Source organism: Vitis riparia, chromosome 13, assembly GCF_004353265.1.
Source record: "Vitis riparia cultivar Riparia Gloire de Montpellier isolate 1030 chromosome 13, EGFV_Vit.rip_1.0, whole genome shotgun sequence".
NCBI classification, from domain to species: Eukaryota; Viridiplantae; Streptophyta; class Magnoliopsida; order Vitales; family Vitaceae; genus Vitis; species Vitis riparia.
This window is the reverse complement of record NC_048443.1, coordinates 20901621-20928793: the sequence shown is the minus strand read 5'-3', so window position 1 is coordinate 20928793 and position 27173 is coordinate 20901621. Positions and strand designations below refer to the sequence as shown.

The 27173-nt window shown below is 40.1% G+C and overlaps 1 protein-coding gene across 2 annotated transcripts; it reads right to left on the bottom strand.

Moving 5' to 3' along the window:
• Positions 1-58: 58 nt before the first annotated feature.
• On the bottom strand, positions 59-27173 carry LOC117928630 (pyruvate kinase 1, cytosolic-like). 2 transcript variants are annotated; one of them, XM_034848569.1, is made up of 16 exons: positions 27010-27172; positions 26710-26806; positions 26311-26408; positions 25929-26084; positions 23947-24024; positions 23485-23616; positions 22919-22999; positions 22592-22663; positions 22345-22434; positions 21613-21757; positions 21268-21356; positions 7126-7221; positions 6918-6985; positions 6573-6672; positions 1690-1749; positions 59-481 (listed from the first exon to the last, which is right to left on the bottom strand). In XM_034848569.1, the coding sequence occupies exons 1-16, from the start codon at positions 27076-27078 to the stop codon at positions 329-331; spliced, it is 1584 nt and encodes a 527-aa protein (XP_034704460.1). In that variant the 5' UTR covers positions 27079-27172; the 3' UTR covers positions 59-328. The 2 variants fall into 2 exon arrangements, with proteins under 2 accessions (XP_034704460.1, XP_034704461.1); XM_034848570.1 differs by lacking the exon at positions 1690-1749 and having other exon boundaries at positions 27010-27173.

Sequence of the window (27173 nt, the reverse complement as noted above, 5' to 3'; positions counted from 1 at the left end):
TACGAGCAAAGATTGACAATTTTTATCTGGAACTGAAAATACAAATATACAAGTGAAGGATAATTAACTGTGGAACAGGATTTATTGATGGCTGATTCATTTGGGTACAACAGAAAAGGACCTTTATGGGTACCATTAAATATGAATTTGGTACCATGGCTTCAACTGAGTTTATTCACAACAACCGGAAATACCTTTGGTGTACAATCTTATTACATAGCCATATAGACAAGCTCTTCTCTCAAACTCTGGAGAATTAGCAGGCCATGGACAAGGCTTTCCAATCTCAAAAACAAAAAGGTGTTAAAAACGAGGAGCAGTACAAGTACTAATCTTCAAGCTCAATGATCTTCACCACAGATGCATCGCCGACTTTCTGGCAAACAACAATTCGGTCATGAGATTTTATGAAACCAAATGCTTTCCCATGATCCAAAGCAACCTTCAGAATTGACTCATTTGTCGCATTTGTTGATTCCGCCTGCCAAATCAAAGCAAAAGTAGGTTAATTCCACTGGGCAAAATTGACTCGTATTTCACACAGAATAAGATGGATGAAACGTTTGTCCACATGACAACCAGCCCTTCCTGGAAAGGAGCCCACTACTAATTTTTTCTTTGAAAACCAGGGAAGCAATAAGTGGTTCCTTAGGTTTGGAAGATGAACACTTTGCTGTCAACACAACACAATGCTTCATGCAGTGCAGGCTTCCAGAACTGTATCTCTGATCAGGCTTAACATGATGTTTCATAAATATATTATTCAAGTACAAAGCAGGAAAGAGAAAACAAGAAATTGGACTTGCTGCCCATGGGCACAGCAAAAAGTTAAGAGCCAAAAGCAATTTAATTTGATTGATGCAATCTAAGCAACACACAGTCATTTTCTCCTGAACTAGCTTCATCCTTTCCTCTATAAGTGACTCAACTAAAGCATATAAGACCAGTTCAAACAGAAATAATGAGCTTCTCCACTCCCAACTATGTCCATGTTAGCTACACCCCCAACTATGTCCATAATTATGTGCATTAAATAACGGTTGTATGAGATCTTTATTGATTACTTTGTACAGCACCTAACATCAATAGCTCCGTGGGGGCAAAAGAATCCTACCACAAACATTTTTGATACACACAAAGCTACTTCCAACTAATAATTGTGTACACCAAATAACAATAGTGTCAAATATAACATCATTAGCTCTGACGGTGCAAAGGAAGAACCAAAGGTCTGTTTGCCATGTCCAGACAAGTTTCATCTGGATTTCTGACGATCTAAGCCTGGTTTTTGAAGTTCTCTTCATATATAAGGTAGAAATTTAGAGTACAATGACATGCTGAGATAGGTATAAATATATGCTGACTTTATCCAAACTCACTTTAGGGCCAATTAGAAGGGAGGCAAAAGAATTGCCCCCTTGAATTGTATTAAGGCCTTTTTCTATATAAGTTATTGCACTAAACATAGTTAATATATTTAATGACATATTAAGTCATTAAGTTGATTTACTAAGCACCCTTTTAAATTTGGTTAAACACTCCATTTATTATGACCCTCACATATATATATATATATATATATATATATATATATATTTTTTTTTAAATAGATAAGTTCTCTCGTATTCTTTTCACCCTCCAATGAAAGGATATTCTAAACCCAGAAAACACAAACTTAACAAATCTTACCGGATGTCGAGGATCTGCCAACATGGGGAAAATGCCCCTCACTATGACTGATTGTCTTGCCTGTGCACAGTATCATTGAAGGGAACAGATAACAATGATAAGCTTCAATTTCAATTGGACAAAGCAAAGTTTTGAAGCAAGAATCTATGTAGTGCAAATGAATAAAATTAAGTGGAACACAACAACACAACAAGAAATAAAAACAATCTCATTCATAACAGACGTTCATTTTTCTTGATAGGCATCCACAAAGGCAAGTTTGTGGAGTTACATAAAAATAACTTTTTCTAGTAGGTCAGATCAATCTGGGTTTTTCATCAACTGTTTCTCCAAATAGAGCCTGGACCACATAGTAATTTTCTACCTGACAATGAACATAGCTGTCATAGAGGTGAATTTTCCTCTGGGAAAATGCAGGACTGATCCTAAATTCCTAACATGCATTACATAGAGTACTTATATGCTTATCGCATAACGATGAAACAACGACAAATGCAACGACTCATTCCTGGTATAATTCTTAGATGGATAACACTTGGAGAAAGATCAAACATTGAGGTAATTTAATAAATTAAATCAACTATTCCACAGTAGTTTAGCAGTTTCTCTTGTGCTTTGGTGTGAAAATGTCCTTGTCTCCCTGTTGAATATAATGTATTTATAGTATATTATCTTTCCTTGTTAATATAGGTCACATGTATGGTAGTTAGGACTCCTAGCCTTGTATATATATATATCTCTCAATTGTAAGTAGATATTATATGAATGAGAATTAAAGGTTTTTCTTCTTTCTCTCTCTCTCAACATGGTATCAGAGCCAAGGAAGAAAACCTAATTCTTTCCTATTTCCCTTGTCATCAACTCCGGGAAACCTTCCGGTGACCGTGTTTCATTGCGGTCACCTTCCCCATCTCCCAATACTTTCCGGTCAGTTGGATCGTCGTCAGAAACCACTCACCGCCGGCGAACTTTTCCGGCAAACTTCCGGCGACATATTTTTCCGACACCGACCATACCAGAAGGAGCGCCTGGAGGAGATCTCCAACTTTTGTGAAGGCACCGACACCAAAAGAGCATCCACGCGCCGGCCACGCGCAATTTTCCGGCCGGCGGCTGCATCTCACGCGCCTTCTCTACCTTCTCTACCTCTGCCTTCTCTACCTCTCACTTCTGTTCTTTATACTCCTGAATGTCCTTTTAATCTTATTTCCATCAGCAAAATCACTCGTACTCTTAATTGCTCTATTACCTTTTCTAATAAATTTGTGACCATGCAGGACCGGAGTACGGGGAAGACGATTGGCATAGGACGTGAGTCTCAAGGCCTCTATCACCTCACCTCGGATTCATCTCCTGCAGTTTGCATTTCCACTGATGCTCCTCTCCTCATTCACAATCGTCTGGGCCACCCTAGTCTCTCCAAGTTCTAGAAGATGGTCCCTCGTTTTTCCACTTTGTCGTCGCTTCCGTGTGAGTCATGTCAGCTTAGGAAACATACTCGTGTCTCGTTCCCAAAGCGTTTGAATAATCGGGCAAAGTCTCCTTTTGAGCTTGTCCACACTGATGTTTGGGGTCCTTGTTGGACTGCGTCTACTTTAGGATTTTAGTATTTTGTCACTTTCATTGATGACTATTCTCGATGTACTTGGTTGTTTTTAATGAAAAATCGAGCTGAGTTATTCTCTATTTTCCATAAATTTTATGCTGAAATCCAAACCCAGTTCAATATTTCTATTCGTGTGTTACGCAGTGACAATGCCAAGGAATATTTTTCAGCCCCATTTACTTCGTTTATGTCTCATCATGGGATTCTTCATCAGTCTTCTTGTGCTCATACTCCTCAACAAAATGGGGTAGCTGAACGCAAGAATCGACATCTTGTTGAGACAACTCGTACAATCCTCCTCCATAGTAATGTTCCTTTTCGTTTTTGGGGGGACGCTGTTCTTACCGCTTGTTATTTGATTAATCGTATGCCCTCCTCTGTCTTACACGATCAGATTCCTCACTCTCTTCTCTTCCCTGACCAACCACTTTATTTCCTTCCTCCTCGTGTCTTTGGTTGTACTTGCTTTGTTCATATTCTCACTCCTGGACAGGACAAGCTTTCCGCCAAAGCCATGAAGTGCCTCTTCTTGGGATATTCCAGACTTCAGAAGGGTTATCGTTGTTATTCCCTTGAGACTCATCGATACTTTATCTCCGCTGATGTCACCTTATTTGAGGACTCACCATTCTTTTCCACCACTTTTAAGTCTCTTCCTGTTTCTGAAGTCTTGCCCATTCCCATTGTCTCCCCACCTGATGCTATGCCTCCTCGACCACTTCAGGTTTATCATCGTCGCCCTTGTGTTGTTGCTCCTCTCCCTTTTTGCTGAGGCACCTTCTGACTCACTTCCTATCCCTTCGGCTTCACCTGCCCCGGCTCTGCCTTCTCCTAATGACTTACCCATTGCTATTCGGAACGGTACTCGCTCTACTCGTAATCCTCATCCTATTTACAATTTTTTGAGTTATCATCGATTATCTTCACCCTATTCTGCTTTTGTTTCTGCTATATCCTCTGTTTCTCTTCCAAAGAGCACCCATGAAGCTCTTTCCCATCCAGGTTGGCGACAGGCAATGGTGGATGAAATGACTGCTCTGCACTCTAATGGCACTTGGGATCTTGTTCTTTTACCCTCTGGTAAATCTACAGTTGGTTGTCGTTGGGTCTATGCAGTTAAGGTTGGTCCTGATGGTCAGGTTGATTGCCTTAAGGCCCGCTTAGTTGCTAAAGGCTATACTCAGGTTTATGGTTCTGATTATGGTGACACATTCTCCCCTGTTGCCAAGATTGCTTCTGTCCGCTTGCTTCTCTCCATGGCTGCTGTGTGTTCTTGGCCTCTTTATCAGTTGGATATTAAAAATGCCTTCCTTCATGGTGATCTTGCCGAGGAAGTTTATATGGAGCAACCTCCTGGTTTTGTTGCTCAGGGGGAGTCTGGTTTAGTGTGCAGGTTACGCCGTTCTCTATATGGCTTGAAACAATCTCCTCGAGCATGGTTTGACCGTTTTAGTTCTGTTGTTCAAGAGTTTGGCATGCTTCGCAGTACAGCAGACCATTCAGTTTCCTATCATCATAACTCCTTGGGGCAGTGTATTTATCTGGTTGTTTATGTGGACGACATCGTCATTACAGGCAGTGATCAGGATGGTATTCAGAAACTAAAGCAACATCTTTTTACCCACTTTTAGACCAAAGACTTGGGGGGAAACTCAAGTATTTCTTGGGAATTGAGATAGCTCAATCCAGTTCTGGTGTGGCCCTTTCCCAAAGGAAGTATGCTTTAGACATCCTGGAAGAAACCGGTATGTTAGACTGTAAACCGGTAGACACACCTATGGATCCGAATGTCAAACTTGTACCAGGACAGGGGGAGCCTTTAGGAGACCTTGGGAGATATCGACGGCTCGTAGGTAAATTGAACTATCTCACCATTACTCGTCCAGACATTTATTTTCCTGTGAGTGTTGTTAGTCAATTCCTACAGTTACCATGTGATAGCCATTGGGATGCCGTAATCCGCATTCTTCGATATATCAAAAGTACACTAGGCCAAGGTGTATTGTACGAGAACAGAGGTCATACTCAGGTTGTTGGTTACACAGATGCAGATTGGGCTGACTCACCCACAGATAGACATTCCACTTCAGGGTACTGTGTTTTTATTGGAGGTAATCTAATATCTTGGAAGAGTAAGAAACAAGATGTAGTGGCCAGATCTAGCGTTGAAGCCGAGTATCGAGCTATGGCTTTGGCAACATGTGAACTCATATGGTTGAGACATCTTCTTCGGGAGTTGAGATTTGGAAAGGATGAACAGATGAAACTCATCTGTGATAACCAGGCCGCATTACATATTGCATCCAATCCAGTCTTTCATGAAAGGACCAAGCATATTGAAGTTGACTGTCATTTCATTAGAGAGAAGATCGCATCAGGATGTGTTGCTACAAGTTTTGTTAATTCAAATGATCAACTAGCAGACATCTTCACTAAATCTCTCAGAGGTCCTAGGATTAAATGTATTTGTAACAAGCTTGGTGCATATGACGTATATGCTCCAGCTTGAGGGGGAGTGTTGAATATAATGTATTTATAGTATATTATCTTTCCTTGTTAATATAGGTCACATGTATGGTAGTTAGGACTCCTAGCCTTGTATATATATATCTCTCTCAATTGTAAGTAGATATTATATGAATGAGAATTAAAGGTTTTTCTTCTTTCTCTCTCTCTCAACACTCCCCATACAAAAGATGGTGAAATATGCTATTAGTTGCTTTTCTAGGTTCATCATAAAAAATAGTGCAAACAAGAAAGCAATCAAAGATATTTCAATTGATTAGCTTCCACTTTCTCCAGTACTGTTATTTTAAAAGGCATGTACTGAAAGCAGAAAGGAACTTTCTTCCCATTGTAAATGTTCAATAGAATTGTTTTCCAAGCACCAGAAGCCAAAAACAATAGAATCAGGAAATAAATTTCCTACATTGAAGCATGTGTTATGAAAATGGTAAAACAAACCCGCTGCAGTGGAAGCCATAGATTAAGCAACATTAATAAAATGTCTCATAATGTTCCAGAAAAAGGTAATATAGAAGCCCAAAGTATTCTATTCTTTTGCATATCTAGCATATTTTAGTCTTCAAGAACTGTAAATCAAGACATGGCAATCATTTCCTCTATTAAAGAATCTATCAGAACATGGGAAACAAACTTGATGCTCACGAACACACGTTAAAAGTGCCCCAGCTGTGTTCGGATGTTCATCCAAGCACAGCTTTTGGTATTTGAGAAGCCTTCCAAATAGGCCCCAGGTCATACAAAAGCAATGTACCTCAAATGCACCACTAAAAGTCCAGCGGAGTTGATTTGTCTTGAGCCGAGGGATGACAACAGATATCACTGGCATTGTTGGCCTATACTTTCCAATCAATCTGCATTAATACAAAATAATATAGAGAATCAAATGAACATGTATATGAGGAATAACTTGCAGAAAACTATATTTAATATTATGGATAATACAAAAGCAATTTTGTTTTATTTTTTATTGGCAGATTATGCAAAAGCAACTTGCATATGAAAAATTAAAATAAAAAAAGAAAAAAAGAAAAAAAAATGTTTTGAAATCCCCAAGCAATAAGAATATTAAAAAATTCATCATTAAAAAAAAAGGGACCTTGCAGCTTTCCCGGTTGAAGTGAAGCAAACAATGACAGATGCCTTCACGCTGATGGCTGCACGTACCTAGATATAGAAAAAAGAATACATCTATATTAGGGTTTTCAAGGTTCATTTTGCTAAAGTTAACTCACTTCTATGGAACAGTAATAAATCTAACATTATAAGAACGTGAAGAGATCAAGGGTTGGAATCTTAAGAAATACCGCAGAGGAAGCAATAGATTCCAAGTGGGTCATCGGTTCTCCAACATGTTTGACAGCCTTCTTAAAATAGAAATCCTGATTGAAAACTTTCTCAGCCTGCAGACATTACTTCAATTGATAGTTTGCTCCAGAAGATGATATAAAAACATTATGGAAAAACAAATCTGGGGGTGAGCAAAGACTTTGCTTTTCTTGAAGACATTTCAAATTCTAAAACATATGCTAAAAACTACTTCATGTGATGTGCATCCAAGAATGAAGCACCCTTGTTTCCTTGGAACTGCAGAGAACCATTTATGGGCCAAGAAAGCATAATTGCATCAAACTTCTAAATTAGGTGAAAATCCTGCTCTATAGTCTTAATTCCATGCTTCGTATCCAAAATCTGGAAGGCATCAAAGTTCTACCCTTACATAATCATGACTCCAGAATCAGGTGTGACAAATTGGACTCACAAAAAAAATAATAATAATAAAAAATAAAAACTAAAATGGTTTCATGTAATAATTTAGGATATAAGATAGGAAGAAAAGGCATCATGACTGCAAATTTCCTTTTGATAGAAGCCAAATTTAAATATTAGATGTACAAGGACAGACCAAAAACTGTTCAAGTAAAGGAAACAAGAATTACTCAAACAAGAAAATAGTGATCATTCAACAAACACCTCAAGAGGAGTAGTGAACCCCTACAACTGACTCAGGCGATCCAGCTTCCTTCTTGCCAGCATGTTGGCCTCCGAATTAGGCAACATGGGCCTCCAAGAGAAGAAGGTTTCCATGTTCTTTGGAATGTGAAGAATTCTCCTTGTCCAGATATCATAAAGCCACAAGCCCTTACTCCCCTACTCTAGCACAAGAAATAACAACCTATGGATCCCCTTCAACAATGAGATTCTAAATCCCAGTCACTTAAAATATATATATAACAAAATAAAAGGGAGATTCCTAATCCCCAAACATAACACCTTTTTAAGCTTTCTAGTACAGCTAAAAAAGCAGCATTAATGGTCGTCCTGAGAAAGATAAGAACTCTAACCCCCTATAATCTCTAACAATTCAAACCTCTGCTGCATTCCCCCCTCCTCCCCAGCAGTTGCTATCTCACCTAAGGCTATAATGAGCATCATCAAGCTTAACTTCAGTCTACTATTGGAGGGAGAAGCCCACTGAATGAAGTAGCCTCTCTCCTCCAGTTAGGAGAGCACATAATTCTTCTAGTCATATTAATAAAACTCAATGGGAGACATGCAAACTCCTTGCTCATAAACAACCAAAGGACAGTTAAAAAGCTTCCTACTTTTCCACTAAAATCCAAGCATTCTGTTCCAGCCAAAACATCAAAAAGTGGCTGAAATAGCATTTCTGTAGATTGCTTCTCATTCTCCTGGCTCAAGCCCTTAAAAGGAAATAACCACCATTTAGCAATTCCACACCAGATGAGTTCCAGCCATGGAAAACAACCTTAGTCAGACCCTATGAAAATTTGGACAAAGAAGGAACAAGTGCCCAATAGATTCTAGTTGTAAATATCTGTACGGGTTTCTAACAAAATATGGTAACTGCACACTTGCTCAAATTTTATGTTTCTAGAGAAGAACAATATTCTAATTACTAAATCAAATATTGACTGTTGCTCCTTAAAATTTTTGATTCTAGATTTATTTATTGCTAAAGTATCCAATGATTGTATTTAGAAAATTTCTATTATGTTGCAACTGTTTTTCTCAAGGCCCAAATCTTTGAACCTCCAAAGAACAAACGCATCCCTCCACCAACAATGAATCTACTATTGCACTTGTGCCCAACTGTTAACAGAGGCTAGAAAATAAATGAAATAGCTCTCTTAATTTATTTGAATGAACAACCAGTACATTTATAGAGAAAAACTAACAACCAGATAGAATCGCCAAGCTAAATCCCTATCCCTAGAAAGTAGGAACTAAAACTTCAGACCTACAACAGCTATATTTTAAATTTTAAAACAGAATATTAATAAAACTAACATAACAAACTTGATCCTAATCAATATTCTCTATACTCCCCCTACAGCTAGGAAAAAATGTCCAACATCCCTAGCTTGTTTGTCAGATCCTTAAAGTTTTGTCTTGGCAGACCTTTTGTTAAGGTGTTTGCAGTATGTTGGTTCGTAGAAATGTAGGTGATGCATATTAGCCTTTCTTTTATCTTATCTTTGATTAAATGACGAGCAATTTCCATGTGCTTTGTTCTGTTGTAATGGATTGAGTGGTGAGCTATACTTATGGCAACTTTGTTGTCATAATAGAGTTTCATAGGACCTTCTGAGGGCATCTTCAACTCCTTTAGTAGTAGCTTCAACCAAATCATTTCACAAATCCTTCAAGCCATAGACCTAAACTCTGGCCTCAACATTGCTTCCAGCAACTACACTTTGCTTTTTACCTCGCCATGTCACCAAATTTCCTCAAACAAATGTACAATATTCCGAGGTAAACCTATTATCTTCTTCTAACCCAGCCCAATCAGCATCAATGAAAGCTTCAATCTTCTTCTCTACTCTCATCCCAAAAAACAATCCCTTTCCTGTAGTCATCTTCGTGTGCCTCAACATTCTATTCACTTCCTCTAAATGTTTCCCACATAGTACATGCATATATTGGCTTACCACACCTACAATGAAAGTTTTTTTTTTTTGGTAAGTAAACCAAAAATTCATTAAAGAAGAGGCAAAAAGCCACACAGCATATAGGTGGTATACAAGGTGGCTAAGGCCTCTAAAACAAAAAACCAAGAGAGACTCACCACCCCTTAAGTGGATGCTAACCACTCCAAAAAGCCTATAAGAGAGAGAGACTCCTCACCTATATACAATCTAGCTCAGCTCTATAAATTACAAACAAAAAAATTCTTGAGTTTCTGGATATTCAACACACCCCCCCCCCCCTAAAGGCTAATCTATTCCTCTCCTTCCAAACCGTCCAAAAAATACACAATGGGAGGGATTTCCAAACCTTTTTCCTTTCTTCCCCACAAAAGGGCCCCTCTAGCTAATTAAGACCTCCTTTACAGCTTCTGGAAAGACCCACTTAACATCTACTAACCCAAGAACAATATCCCACGGGACTCTGACCACTATACAGTGTATAAGAATATGATTTACATTTTCTTCTTCACAACCACACACAAAACAGCAATTTGGGAGTTGTAACCCTCTTTTCTGGAGCCTATCAAGAGTAAGCACCTTCCCTCATGTCGCTTCCCAAGCGAAGAAAGCGACTTTGGTTGGAACTCTATCCACCCAGATACACCTTGAAGGGAAAGCGGTGTCATTAGGATTCGCCAGCAGGCTATACGCTTCCTTGATCTTGAACCGTCCATTTCTTCCTCCCTTCCAAAAAACTGAGTCTTCCTCCAAAGAAGGCCTATGACCCCTCAAAACATGGATCAAATCCCTTACCATATCCAACTCCCAATCATTAAAGTCCCTCAAAAAAATTAGATTCCAACCTCCTTGACCAGAATTTTGGTCCCACATTTCCTCCACCGTTGCATTCCTATGAGCAGCCATGACAAAGAGATGGGGGAAACAATGGGACAGCATTGTACAAGTACACCAAATATCTGTCCAAGATCTAATTTTGGTACCCTTCCCAGCTAAGAACGCCATATTATCCCAGCGCCAAGTAGATTCTTTCAAGATCTCCTTCCAAACCCCTACTCCAACCGCCCCGTTGGCCTTCTTTGTCCTCCATCCAAGACCCTCTTGCCCATACTTCATCATGATTACTTGTTTCCAAAGACTGTCTTTTTTACAAGCATACCTCCATATCCACTTACTTAGCAAGGCTTTGTTCAACAGGGCTAACTTCCTTAGGCCTAGCCCTCCCTTATTCTTATCCGTACAAACCACCTCTCATTTAACTAGATGGGTTTTCCCCTCCAAGTTCTTCCCCCCCCCCTCCCCCCCCTTCTCTCACAGGAGCACTTTCTCTAACCTTCTAGCAACAATCTTGGGCATCCGAAAAAGAGACATTTGATAGATTGGCATGCTAGACAAAGTGCTTTTTATGAGGGTAATTCTCCCCCCATTGGAAATATACTGCCGTTTCCAAAGCGCAAGTCTCCTCCTCACTCTCTCTTTCACCCCATCCCACACAGAGGTAGCCCTATTAGGAGCCCCTAAGGGCAGCCCCAAGTACTAAGAGGGCAAGGATCCCACCCTGCATCCTAACTCCACTACCAACTCTTCAACCTCATCCACCTTACCAACTGGGATGATTTCACTTTTGGCCAAGTTAATCCTTAGACCTGAAGCAACTTCAAACCAGAATAGGATCCAACTTAAATGAGTTAGGTGCTCTTTGCTAGTCTCACATAACACAATTGTATCATCAGCAAAGAATAAATGGGAGATGTTCATAGGGGATCTTCTACCACCCCGAATGCTACATCCTGACAGGAATCCCCCCTCAACAGCTCTCCTAATGAGAACATCCAACACTTCCATTCCCATCACAAAGAGGTAAGGAGATAGGGGATCTCCTTGTCTAAGCCCCTTAGAACTTGGGAAAAAGCCAGCTGGAACCCCATTAACCAGTATTGAAAATTTGGCTGACGATAAGCAACTCCATATCCACCCCAACCACTTTGACTCAAAGCCCATTTTTTTGCAATACCTTCAACAAAAACTGTCAGTTAATGCTGTCATAAGCTTTCTTTATATCCAATTTGCAGATGAACCCCTTTTCTTTTCTTTTCTACCACGAGTCTATCATCTCATTTGCAATTAAGGAAGCATCAAGAATTTGTCTTCCCATCACAAAGGCATTCTGCGTAGGGGAAACCACCTTTCCTACCACTTTCTTGAGCCTATTAGCTAGCACTTTAGCCAACAATTTATAGAGCCCTCCCAAAAGGCTAATAGGTCAAAAGTCTCCCAGGTCCTCAGCCCTACCTTTCTTAGGAATCAGGACTAGGAAAGTGTTATTGAGACTCTTAAGAAAAAAACTATGCTCGTGGAATTCCTTAAACATTTCCATAATCTCCTCTTTAGTGAAGTCCCAACAGCTTTGCCAAAAGGCCACAGTAAAGCCATCCGGCCCAGGGGCTTTGTCCCCATTCATCTCCATCAAGGTCGAATGAATCTCAGCCTTTGAAAAATGAATCTCCAGATTCTCCGCTTCTTGCTGATTGATCTGATCTAGCTGAAGCCTCCCAATATCAGCCTTCCATCCCATATCTTCTGAAAGCGACAACTGGAAAGCATTAGCAACTCCTTCCCTCACTTCCTGCTCCTCTGAGAGCCACTCCCCATTAATCTTAACTCTGACCAGGGAGTTGTTTCTACGATGGGCATTTGCGATACGATGGAAAAAGCCCGTATTTCTGTCCCCTTCCCTTAGCCAGACCTCCCTTGAAAGTTGTCTCCAATGAATTTCTTCTAGAAACACCCACTTTTTATAACTTTCTTCAGCTTCCTTTTTTAACTCTGTTTCCTCTACTGTCAAACTTCTCTCACTTTCCACCCGGTCCCAGAAATCCACTTGCTGTAGAGCTGAAGATTTGTTATAGTCCAGCTTCCTAAACACCTCTCTATTCCATACTTTCAAGTTCTGTTTGATTCCCTTCATCTTAACAGCCAGTTTAAAACTAGCACTACCCCTAACCTCCATCCCCCGCCACCAGCTTCGAATAAGGTCTTTGAAGCCCTCAACCTTGAGCCACATGTTTTCAAACCTGAAAGGAGAGGGACCTCTTCTTATCCCACCCCCCACAAGAAGGACTGGGAAGTGATTAGAAACAGGCCGGGGCAGCCTACTTTGGAACACTCCACTGAAATGATCTAACCAGCTAGAGGACACAAGAAACCTGTCCAGTCTAGCCCAGGACTAGTTATTAGAACCCCCACTCCAGGTGAACTCTCCCCCCTGTAACGGAAGATCCACCAGCCTAATTCATCAACAATCTCAGCAAATCTCCTCATCTCTGAAGTTATTCTCCTCTGATTGCTCCTTTCCCTTTGGAGGAGGGTGATGTTAAAATCCCCTCCTAGGCACCAGGGGTCTTCCCAAAGACCTCTAATCGCCCCAAATTCTTCCCACAGACATTCACTTTCCACTTTGGTGAACGGACCATAAACTCCCGTGAACACCTAGACAACCCCATCTTCTACATTCTTGAACCTGCAGGATAAGGAGAATTGGCCCTCCTCCCAGTCCAAAATGTCCAACGACCTTTTGTCCCAGCAGATTAGGATACCTCCCGCAGCCCCCTCCGCATCCAGAGCTTTCCAATCTAAAAATCTCCCCGAGCCTAAACTTCTCACAACACCCTCCGACATAGGTTGAATTTTGTTTCTTGGATACTGTTAGATAGTGTACAATTGTTTCAGTTATTTGTTATTTACTTTTTCTTTTTTTTCCTTATTGTATTGTGGGTCCCACTAGCATGTATATATATACCCAAGTCCAATGTGTATTATTAATAGTTTTTAATAATAAAAATTAGGGATTCTCCTTTTTTCTCTCTTTTCACATGGTATCAGAGTTTAGGGAGAAAAAAAAAACCTAATTATTTCCGGTTTATCCGTGAATCAATTCTGGGAAACCTTTCAGTGACCGTGTTTCATTCCGGTCACCTTCCCCATCTCCTAAAGCTTTCCGGTCAACCGTATTGCCGTCAGAAAACCCTCACCCTCGGCGATTTTTCCGGCGACTTTTCCGACACCGACCATACCATCAATTGCGCAAAGAGGAGATCTTCAAGTTTTGTCACAACACCGGAGGGAGAATCTTAGTCATGCGCCGGCCATGCGTGTTTCTTCTCCGGTAGCCTGAACCTCACGCGCTAGCACGTGAGGGCGCGTGGAACACTTTCCGGCAACGCGCTTCCACTTCCAGCCTTGCCTGCGCCGTCTAGCCACTCTCCCTCTGTGCTTGTGCCATCCGAGCCCTGCAAGTGCATTTTTTTGGGGTTTTTGTCTCCGTTGGCCCTCTAAACAGCCTTTTCGACCACCTCTAGTGACTTCCTCTCCACCCCGAGCCCTGCACGTGTCTTAGGAAGTGTTCTTCTACCCTTCCAGTAGTGCCACATTTTTTTTTTCTTTACTATTTGGTCTCTTACAGCCGCGGATCCTCGGTTTTTCTTCTTTCAACCGTGATCTGAAGCCGTATTAGGGCTCTCTTCGATCCAAACATATTTCGTTTTCCAAATAAGTAGATATGACTACTAAAAGTTTCATTTTTTCCTCTATTATATCTGGATCTCCTATGATTACTTCGAAGAAATTGGTTGGCAGTGAAAATTATTTGTCTTAGTCTGCCTCTATGGAGCTTTGGTTTATGGGTCAAGGTTATGAGGATCGCCTTGTTACGCAGGAGGCGGATATCCTTGAGGTTTAAAGAGTACAATGGAGGAAGATAGATGCACAGTTATGTAGTGTGTTATGGCAATCAGTTGATCTTAAGATTCTGCTTCATCTTCGAGCCTACAAAACATGCTTTAAATTTTGGAATCAGGCGAAAGGGTTATACACGAATAATATCCAACGTCTTGATAAGGTGACTTCTTCTATTGTCAATGTTAGACAACAAGAAATGGATTTATCTACTTATATTGGCCAGATTGTCTCTCTTAAGGAGGAATTCTTGACCATGATGCCTCTTACTACTGATGTTGGGGATCAACGAACATAGATTGACAAGTTCTTCATGGTTCTTACGCTTATTGGCCTCTGTTCAGATCTTGAGACCGTCCGCGATCAGATTCTTGGCAGTTCCTTCGTTCCATCCTTGGATGATGTGTTTGCTCGCCTCCTCCGTATCTCCTCCACTCAGACTTTACCATCTAATAACACTTCAGATTTTTCTGTGTTAGTTTCTCAAACTAACTCTCGAGGAGGACGCAATGGTAACCGAGGTAGAGGCCAACGTCCTCATTGCACCTATTGCAATAAGCTTGGCCACACTCGTGATCAATGTTATCAGTTACATGGGCGGCCTCTCCGCACTGCCCACGTGGCCCAATCATCTGATCCTCAACCACCTCAGCCTCCAAGCTCCTCCACATCTCAGGGTATTTCCCTCACTGACAATGAGTATGATGACTATTTCCTCTATCAGGCCACCAAGTCAGCTTCTGTTATTTCTGTTACCCAGATTGGTAATGCTTCTGCTTGTCTTACCCACACATCTTCTCTTGGACCTTGGATTCTAGATTCTGATGCTTCTGATCACATATCTGGTAATAAGGATCTTTTCTCTTCTATTACTACTACCTCTGCCTTACCTACTGTTACCTTAGCTAATGGTTCTCAAACTGTGGCCAAAGGCATTGGTTTGGCACATCCTCTCCCTTCTCTACCTCTCACTTCTGTCCTTTATACTCCTGAGTGTTCCTTTAATCCTATCTCCATCAGAAAAATCACTCGTACTCTTAATTGCTCTATTACTTTTTCTGATAAATTTGTGACCTTGCAGGACCAGAGTACGGGGAAGATGATTGGCATAAGACGTGAGTCTCAAGGCCTCTATCACCTCACCTCGCCATCTAATGCAGTGCCTTCTCGCCCACTCCAGGTTTATCATCGCCGTCATCGTGTCACTGTTCCTCCTTTGGTCAAGGTACCTGCTGACTCACTTCCTATCCCTTCGGCTTCTCTTGCCCCGGCTCTGCCTCCTTCTGCTGACTTACCCATTGCTCTTCGAAAAGGTAATCGATCTACTCGTAATCCTCATCCCATTTACAATTTTTTGAGTTACCATCGATTATTTTCACCTTATTCTGCATTTGTTTCTGCTATATCTTCTGTTTCTCTTCCCAAGAGCACCCCTGAGGCTCTTTCCCATCCAGGCTAGCGTTAGGCAATGGTAGATGAAATGGATGCTTTACACTCCAATGACACTTGGGATCTTGTTGTTTTACCCTCTGGTAAATCTACAATTGGTTGTCGTTGGGTCTACACAGTTAAGGTTGGCTCTGATGGTCAGGTTGATCGCCTTAAGGTCCGCTTAGTTGCGAAAGGCTATACTCAGGTTTATGGTCTGATTATGGTGACACTTTCTCTCTTGTTGCCAAGATAACTTCTGTTCGTTCATTGCTCTCCATGGCTGCTATGCGTTCTTGACCGCTTTATCAGTTGGATATTAAAAATGTTTTCCTTCATGGGGATCTTGCTGAGGAAGTTTATATGGAGCAATCACCTGGTTTTGTTGCTCAGGAGGAGTCTGGTTTAGTGTGCAGGTTACGCCGTTCTCTATATGGCTTGAAACAATCTCCTCGAGCATGGTTTAGCCGTTTTAGTTCTGTTGTTCAGGAGTTTGACATGTTTCGCAGTACAACAGACCATTCCGTTTTCTATCATCATAACTCTTTAGGGCAGTGTATTTATCTGGTAGTTTATGTGGACGACATCGTCATTACAGGCAGTGATCAAAATGGTATTCAAAACTAAAGCAACACCTTTTCACCCACTTTCAGACTAAAGACTTGGGGAAACTCAAGTATTTCTTAGGTATTGAGATAGCTTAATCCAGTTCCGGTGTGATTCTTTCCTAAAGAAAGTATGCTTTAGACATCTTGGAAGAAACCGGTATGTTAGACTGTAAACCGGTAGACACTCCTATGGATCCAAATGTCAAACTTATACCAGGACAGGGGGAGCCTTTAGGAGATCCTGGGAGATATCGGTCACTTGTAGGTAAACTGAACTACCTCACCATTACTCGTCCAGACATTTCTTTTCCTGTAAGTGTTGTTAGTCAATTCCTACAGTCACCATGTGATAGCCATTGGGATCCTGTAATCCACATTCTTCGATATATCAAAAGCACACCAGGTCAAGGTGTGTTGTACGAGAACCGAGGTCATACCTAGGTTATTGGTTACACAGATGTAGATTGGGCTGGCTCACCCACAGATAGACGTTCCACTTCCGGGTATTGTGTTTTTATTGGAGGTAACCTAATATCCTGGAAGAGTAAGAAACAAGATGTAGTGGCCAGATCTAGTGCTGAAGCCGAGTATCGAGTTATGACTCTGACAACATGTGAACTCATATGGTTGAAACATCTTCTTCGGGAGTTGAGATTTGGAAAGGATGAACAGATGAAGCTCATCTGTGACAACCAAGCCGCTTTACATATTGCATCCAATCCAGTCTTCCATGAAAGGACCAAACACATTGAAGTTGACTGTCACTTCATTAGAGAGAAGATCGCATCAGGATGTGTGGCGACTAGTTTTGTCAATTCAAATGATCAACTAGCACATATTTTTACTAAATCTCTCAGAAGTCCTAGAATTAAATACATTTGTAACAAGCTTGATGCATATAACATATATGCTCCAACTTAAGGGGGAGTATTAAATAGTGTACAGTTATTTCAGTTATTTGTTATTTACTTTTCCTTTTTTTTCCTTATTGTATTGTGGGTCCCACTAGCATGTATATATATACCCAAGTCCAATGTGTATTATTAATAGTTTTTAATAACAAAAATTAGGGATTCTCCCTTATCTTTTCACATACATAGTAAATCAACCTTCTGATTCCATATGAAAGTCTTGATAATTTTCCTTTTAAAGCTATCGTTTGCTCCCCTCACATTCCAACTCAGAACCTTTAGCTTCATTGGACTACTGCGATTTGACTCCCTTTGCCCTATGAGAGGCCTTTTTGCTTATTTCCCCCCTCATAATTTACAGAGCACTCCAACCTCTTTAACTCCCTTTCGAACTTTGACTTCTATAGAAGCTCTTTGCTGTGTATCCTCTCCTGTCTCTTTCTGATTTTAATCAAGAAGCTTAGGATTTCCTTTTCCAATCCCTCCATCGGGAACCCCAGAAAGTGGCTGAACTTTGCCAGACTACTTTCCTCCCATTTTTCCTCATTCTCATTTCTTACAACTTGGGCCTCGGGCATGCCACAATCCCCCTCCGCACTCTGGCCTTATCGTTGATTCTATTAGCTTCTCCCAAGTCCCAGCAGCCATTACCATCCTCATTAGATCTCTCCTCCACTGTCAACCACATTGTATTCTCACTTCGGAATTCCTCCCCTATAACCCCAGAACGATCGTAAAACTCCCCCTCTGGAGCCCGATCAAAAGAAAGAGAATTAAGATGAGAAGCACCCAAAGCCCTTTTTCCCCTAGAATATAAAACCGACCCATACCTCAGAGTTTCCTCTTCGAGAGCCCGGTCTGTCGCTGAGTAGCTAACTTTCGATTGCTGCTTCCTGAAGTCCTCAATTTCCCAGGCAACTAGGGGCTCCGTTTCTGAGAAGTTCACACTTTTGGTAATATTGCAGTCCAGAAGACAGGCCTTCTCCTGAGGGCCTCTACTTAATGCTTGGGCTAGGGGTGTGATTGGGCTAGCCCTTTCCAGGCCAACAGACCCAACCAGCTTTGGGCAGTCCACCACTTCAGCCCGCCACCTAGTCGATGGGCTTGCCTCTGGCCCATCTACGACAACCACAACTTCTTTTAACTTTAAGCCCAAAGATGTATTTTGCAAGATAGGCCCACCAGCCCTCCTCGCATCTTTTGAGCCCGTGGTCGGGCTTGACGTAGGAGGCCCAAGCACCAACACATCAAGGGAGGCCCGGTCCCGGATCGTCGAGTGTTGGACCCGGTTTATAGACACCTCCCGGCCCAACCCACTCTCCTCCGCACCTATCACTTCAGCTAGCAGAGTTAGCGTCTCAAGCCTCGTGCTCTCCGACTCTTCCTCCACACGCAACCCCGCCGGCGAATCGGCACAATCCACCAAGTTCTTCCTCAGCACCGGTTTGAGCTCCCACCAAAGAGTAAGGTAGTAGACGACCTCCTCAACTTCAATCTCCAACACACTCGGCATAATATCTCCTTTCGTTTTTACCAAGATTCGAGCCCACTGAAGCTCCTCAACGTCTCCGTTTGAGGATCGATTGCAACAAAACCCCCACACTCTTTCCCCACTCTTCTCAAAATTGTCGAGTTCCACAGCGAGATTGGGAGTCCAACGATTTTGACCCAGACTTCATTTCTTAACTCCTCCTCTACCCAGTAGCCGGTCCTTGGGTTCCAGTGTTCTAGCCCCAACTGGAGCCCTCCCAACAATCGTTTCCCTGAGGATAGAACACGTCTTGCTTCTTCCAGAGCTTCAAACTCCAACAAGACCCTATTCTTCTCCAGTCTTGCCAGCCCTAATTTTCCTTTCAGCCCCCAAGAGTTTGCTAATAATCTCCCCAGTTTCTCCAGGTCCTCTCCTCCTGCTGCACTAGATTTCCTACTCACAACAATGCAATGTTCCTGTTTCCGCAGATTTCCGAGTGTTTCCTCCCTTCTAACCTTCACTCTGACTGAATTATTAACCCTCCAACTTGGTCTCTTCACTACTTCCGCATACAATCTCTCCAAGGTAGATTTCCCCACGACCCTTGCTTCCTGCTTATTTGTTTTTTTGCCCAAAGCTCCTTGCATTTGTAGTAGTTTCTCCGCCATAGTCACCCATCCCCCTTTGTCCCCTCTGCCTTTCGAAATGAATATACTGAAACTCTTCCTTTCTGAATCTACAACCCCTAACCGGAGAAACCACCCCGCTCGGTTGATACCTTGCATCAGGGAGTACGATCTCCCCTTTTCCTTCCACCCCCTTCCCCATTTTCCCTCTTTCTCGTCCTTAATGCAATGGTTTAGACCCTCCACGAAGAACCCTAGGCTCTCCGGTCCCAATCGGACCCATGAAGAGGCCCCTCTCTTCTTCTCCACAATGATTACTTGGAGTTGTCCTTTTCTTTCTTCTAATATGATCTCAAACACCTTGGACTCCACTATGAAACTGCTCTCCTTCCTTCTTCTTCGATTCGCTGCATTATCTTCTCCCTCCTCACCGTCGCGCTCTCTCTCACTCTCTCCCATCTCAGCAAATGAGTTATTTAGATCATCACACCTACAATGAAAGTTAGTTAGGTATAATATGTGCTAAGTAGACAACCTTACCGACTAACCTTCGATACCTGCTCTTATCCACAGGTGTCCCTCCTTCATTCCGTCCAAACTTGTAGTTTAGCTCCATGGGTGTTTCTATTGGTTTGCACCCTAACATCCTAGTTTCCTTAAAGAGGTCAAGGGTATAGTTCCTCTATAAGATCCAAATTCCTTGTTGCTCCTAGAAACCTCTATTCCAAGAAAGTATTTTAGCTTTCAATTAGAAGACTTTGAAGGCAATTTGGGGACTTGTCGCATCCCTTCGTCTCTTTAGGCCTTCACTAGTGAAGCCTTTGTTGCACCCTAAAGGGCCTTATACTACTAGATTGGAACCTAGAGGCAGAAGCACCAGGTTGGTAAAGGAGATAGTTCCTACACCACCTTTAATGGGTTTTGTTAAGCTAAATTTTGATTAATGCATTTTAGATAACCCAAACTGACTAGGGATTAGAGAATTGTTTAAGAAGCACCCTTTTTTTTTTTTTCTTTTGATAGGTTTTTTCATGAATCATCTTGTTATAGTGGTAAGAGCTTTTTCTAAAGATGTAGGTTAAGATTCTCGCTCTTTTGGAGGATTTGTTGCAACTAGAGCTTCGGGTGTTTCTAATCTCTCAGTGGAAGGAGATTTCACAACTATGTTCCTTATGTTGGACTCCTCGCTTTGGCCAATCATGTGGTTGATGCCTTAGCAACATGGAGCCAAATATTTGGATCCTTTTCTTGGAGATCTTTTGCCTCAATGAGTTGTTTACTCATATCAAGCATTTTTATAACCGTGTTAAGCTGTACATTTGGAGTTGCCTTTTGAATTAGCATAGACCTACTATCCTTCTTTTGATAAGATTTTATATATATTTAAGGATTTCTCATCTTTTTTATACTTCCTATTACAATGAAATGAAATGATAATTTTCTACCAAGAAAAAAAGAAAAAAAAAGAAAACCATATAAGGCAATCGGCAAGTAGATTTTAAATTTCCTATAACATGTGGACTAGATTATATCAGCTAATAGCATGTCACAAATTGTAAAATAAGGATGCAAATGGAGGATTGCTTCAATATTGCAAGTAGCAGTAGACAATAAACAGATTAAAAAAGAAGGGGAAAAAAAAAAAGAACATATTTAGACTCAAAGTAATCAAGCACTAGAATTCATGGCAAGAGTGCTACATAAAGCAATGAAGAACTTACCTCAGCACAAATTTTATTAACAGTGGAAATTGTCTCAACAGGGTACAATCCCCGCAGGGTTTCTGCACCTAGAAGAATTGCATCACTACCTGAACCAATAAAAAATGACAGGAAAAGTAAGACCCTAATAGGAGCAGGGCAGACTCATATGGATGGTAACGACAACATACTGAACAAGAACTACAAGGAAGCAATAATAGTGATGACACCAAACAATACGAAAGTGAGAAAAAGACATTTTCTACAAAATAAGTATAGTATTATAATAGCAGCAGTAATATAAGTAAAGGCCTCAACTAACAGTCACATAAATCAACTTATTCTGCATTAGGAATCTGTGTTTACCATCCAGTACAGCATTAGCAACATCAGTCGCTTCAGCACGAGTAGGTCTCAGATTGTCAGTCATACTGTCCACAACACGAGTAATCACCGCAGGCTTTCCAGCCATATTGCACTTATAGACAGCAGCCTTTTGAAATAAAAATACCTGCAGAATCCATAAAGAAATATTACCAGTAAAATTTTGAATTGAAATTGCAATTTCTTTCCCTCCTAGGCAAAAAGTTTGATATTAACAATGAATGCACATACATGCACACAGCCCCACTGGCAACCAACATGATGCCCCCACCCCAACACCTTCCTTCCTTTTGCCCCCAACACCAAAAGGTGGGGAATCAACAAGAAAATCAGAAAACAAAAAGAAAGAGGAAAACTAGAAAAGTGAGAATGACTATTGTCATTGCTATTGATAAGTGATCCTCATTATTTAGAATCAACATTAGAAGAATCATTGTATAATTCAGTAAAAAAGTTACAAATATCCATGTGAGAAAATATAAGTGTCTAGCATTCAGCTGATATAAGTGTGCAATGAATTGAATTTATCACTTTAAGCTATACATATGGTAATTTTTTATTGGCATCTATTTGTGCACACATGTTCAGTTTGTGCATTTAAGTAAGAATTTGCACATGTAGAGATACAGAATTGCATGACCCTCAAAATTTCCATCCAAAATTGAATGAAATTTCTTTATTTACCAATTACCATGTCCAAATTTCAAGTCTTACCTTCTCTGGTGGGAGATCAATCCCCAGATTTCCACGAGAGAGGATAATGCCATCTGCTTCTTGTAGAATCTCATCAAAATGGTTCAAGCCCTAATAGAAAATTTGGGAAAATAAAATGAAAATCACATTCAGGTACAGATAATAAATTTGAACTAGTCTGAAAGGCTAATCATGTATATCACTTAATTCACATTCAAGCTACTGAAATTGAAACTGTTTCAGAAAGCCAGTTGTATACGTCCAGCACCTCTATATTTTCAATCTTTGCAAAAATCTGAGTTTGATTGAGATCACCCAGTTTAGAAAGAAACTCGCGAGCCTGCATGATGGCAAGAACATCCATACTAAACGGGATAAGGAAACTGAGAAAAGTATTACTTACTGTAGCAAACTCAAGGATAGATACTAAGCATACTATCAAAGTAGGAAGCAAATGTAGAAAACCATGAATACTACAAAACAGAAGAGTGAGTGCATGCAAAAATAATTCAACATATCTTATCAAAGACAGAAAACTTAACTTGACATAAGAAAGATAAACCAGAAGAAAATACTAAGTAGGAGTAGTCCTTACATGGCGAACATCTTCCGCATGGCGGGTATAAGACAATGACAGGAAATCTATTTTGTTTTGAACACCCCATGTGCTTATAACCTGAAATGAACATCTGAATATCATAGAAGCACTTGATAAGATATCTGGGTAAGCACAAGGTTTCCTTTTAGGGGAAAATTCCAACAAAGTCATCATATAGCTAACCTAAAAGGAATCTAACAAAGTCAAAACTATACCATCTATTTGGAATGAATACAAAATGTAACCTATTGAATTATTACTGAAAAATCCTGATTCAATTATAGCATGTTAATGAAGAAATTCAAAACAAAGAATCTTGAGATTATGAGATTTTAAAAGTTATAATTACCCCCAAAAGTGTAAGATCATGCTACTAGATCCACAATTGCACACATAAAAATAAAAGATAAAAACTATTCTAAAGTCGATTCCTTGTGGACAACATTTTCTATTAATAGATGTCAACCTTTCCTACCACTAAAGAGTGGAAAAAAGGAATCTAGACTAAAGCACGAAGGCTGGTTTTATTAGTAGAAAGTATTTATTCAAATGAAAGAACTTACTTCCTTATCTTTATCAGTGAGTGTGGGAAGATCAATACGAATTTGAGAGACATGCAATGTGTACAAGGATCCTGCCAGGGTAGCAGAATTCTTTATAAGGCAAACCACATCTTCCCCATCCACCTCAGTCACCTGCAGCATAAAAACTGAGCTTCAGAGGCAAATAACTCTATGATATCAATCTTGTATACTCATTTAAGTCAGAGATTGGAAGTCCGCAAATTATTTATGCTTGTTCGAGGCTTGCTTGTATAAAACAAGCTTACGTGAAATGAGAAGACAAGCAATCTCCCAAGTATATGTTGATCTGTTCTAACGAAATGATAAGAGAAAGTACGACTAACTCAGAAATCAGGTAAATTTGCATGCCTAGCTTAATTGATCAAGTCCTCTGTCCCTTCCAAAGAATAACTGTATATTGATTAAACAGATATTGAACTCATCCTTCAAATGTAGCCTTACCTCCAGCCACACAGAAGTAGTTTCACTTCCTGTAAACAGATACTGGCCTATAAAAATAGTGTCTCCTTTCTTCACTGCCTGCAAGGACAAATTAAACTTTGGTTTATGGTAGTTTTGCCAACAGAAAAGTGTAGCTAGAATAAAGCCATTTCAACTTGAACATCAATAACTAACATACCCTTCAAAACACTTTCATGGTAGATCTAGCAAGTTAAGAAGCAGAAGAAGAACAAACCTAACAGAAGGCTGAAAACCAACAAAATGGGTAAAAGATATAGTCCCCAGGTTTACTAGAATGAAGGAATTCCTCCCAACTCAATTTGGCAAAAGAGGCTTATAGTTTGGCAAGACGATCAACTGCCTGAGTACAGAAGAATAATAAAAAATGATACAAGAAGCAAGACAATCAATATGAAAGCTCCTCACCTGTTTGAAAATTCTGAACCAAAAATGAGTTATCATGATTATGAGCCAAACATGCTAGCAAACCATCTTGAGAAGGCAGCTCCATTGAAGCTTTCTAAAGACAAAGGTAAAAGGTAATACACCTAGGGGGGGAAGGGGGGGAGGCGGTGTGAATAGGTGTTGTTGAACAAAAAAAAAATTCCCAACAAAGATTACCAAACCTTAGAATTTCTTAATGTCAATAAACTTCTCTTTCAACAATTTTTCAACAAAGCATGATATCCACAATCAAGTACGTATGCACCAACACTCTCCCAACAATTTATAAATGTAATTCACATGCAAATGCAAATGCAAAGAGTAGAGTGAGAGAAAGAGACAGTTAACACATGATTTTAACGTGGAAAACCTCCGAAGAGATCAAAAACCATAGACCTACAATCGATAAAAAACATCCACTATAAAGAATAAAAACTGAATACAAGGTTTTACTTAGCTCAAGCCTACCAATTCTTCTCCGACCACTTGACCAGTACCTTCCACTTTCAGCTTCTCACCTTCTTCTACTGGAGCACACTTGGAGTCCACACCAAACTTGATCTCGGCCTCTTCTTGAATCCACACAAGAAGAAATTGAGTTTTTATCCAAACCCAAATAAATTAGAAATTGAGAGATGAATGAAGGAAAGAATCAACCCATTTTTTTCTGAAGAATATCCATTGAAAACAGTTTGGAAAACAGTAGGAAAGTTGGATTTTCTTGGCAACCAAACACCCCAAAATAGGAAAGAAGAAGAGAACCAAAGGGTATGGTTGTTGTTGTGTCTCTCTCTACAACACAGGAAGAAAGTTATGGGTTTTTAAATGAAGGAAGGCCTTGATCCAACGGACAAGATTTCATAAAAAAAGTGTAAGTTGGATCGATCCAACCTAAAGCTGGATCGATCTTGGAACAGGGCGTTATGAACAAACAGGGCGTTTTGAACACTTAGTAAAAAAAATGCTTCCTAAATCTTCCTAACTCCTTCAAAAATATTTTAAGTAAAAAACAACATTTAAATACAATGGTTGATTCAAATCCATCCAACTCCAACCTCAACTACAAACCTTGGTCTCTTGAAAAATTCAACAAATTGATCTCCATTAGCCAAGTAGTCCATAGAAGGATTGGAAAAATCTAGTTAGGAGACACTTAAGAATTTTGTCCGGAATTGTCAGCCTAGCTAAACACTCACAAAAGGCATTCTAATAAACCATATAAACCAAATTATGATTGATATTGTTAAGATCATCATGTTTTCTAATATACTTTCACTGCCAAGACATGCAGAAACTCCATTGACCAGCACACTACTGCATATATCCTAATGGTTTCCTAGCTAATATTCCAGAATTATCACAAATGTTTTTCACATTGAAAACATTTTATGCGTCCATAAGACATACACTTACTCACTTCTAATCATGTTTCTTATCTCGATGCTAGTAGTGTCCTATATAATATTTAAGAAATAACCCAAACATTTTCTCATTGACAATAATTTAAGCATCCAAAATGGGCACAGCTTGTTGCTCACCTTTGATAATCCACCAAAATTTAAGGGCAGCAAGTTTGAAGTGGCTTCTTTCTCCTGATTTGGTGTTAGCACAACCAAAGAGTCTACTTGAAGAGAAATGGGGTGCTCACTTCTATTGAGAACTTGCAACTCTGGACCCACGGTATCCAGCATCACCTGGAAACAAAATTACAAACATGCGTTTTACTTTTCTGACCTATGAGGTACAAAACTTTCGAGAATAAGTCAATACAGCAAATCCAATTCAGCAAAAATCTACAAAGTTAACAAAGATTCATCCTAATTAATGTGCTTGGACATGTGGACTATAATGAAATAAATTTTTACAATAATAATCAATAATCAATCATCATTCATGAGCAGTTCAGAACGGCAAGCTTACCGCACAGAGCTTCTTGGTACTCTTCACTGCCACCTTCAGATTTTCCAGTGTCTCTTGATGAAATTCAGCATCACCCCATGAAAAATCAAACCGTGCCACTGACCAAAAAAAAGAAAAAAGAAATCATTACGAAAGCTTATCAAATTCAACAATTGAGAATAAGTGGCAAACATAAATTTGCACCTATTAAAACAAAGAAGCAACCGTCATTAACTCTATATAGATGTGAACAAATTTGAAACTTTCCAATATTTATAATTTTCATCAAAAATGAAAAACAAAAAAAAAAAATGAAAATTTCCCATTAGCTACAAATTATAATGATGGCGATAATAGTAGTAGTAGTAGTATTCATTTTCTCGGCAATCAAACAAAGGAAGAAGGAAAAATGTTTTATACCACACATTCCAGCCGTGATACAGCCAGATATAACGCCCACTGATCTCGATTTTGGGCCCAGCGTGCCCACAATCTTCGTCATTGCAGGAAAAAAACTCTGCAAGAAAATTCCACCCAAGTCATGATCACCAAGAAAACAAATAAATAAAGAAAGCAATTCTGCTTGTATCACCACTAAAGCTCCACCGCAAAGTTCTGTTACCAGAAAAACGCAGGAAAAGAGAAGAAAGAAGTAAAATAAAAATAAAAGAGAAATTTTTCAAAACGACGAAACGTGAAATAAGAGAAGGGTTGGGTTACGCGTTTCGATGGCTCAAGGATTGAAGCCATCCTGATGGGTTCTTCGAGCAGCAAGTGAGTAGACTGCATTTTTGATCAACAATAGAAGAAACGGAGACAACTGACTGAATTTCAGCGATGGCTTCGATTTGCTTTTGTTTTTGTTTTTTTTGTTTTTGGTCTGA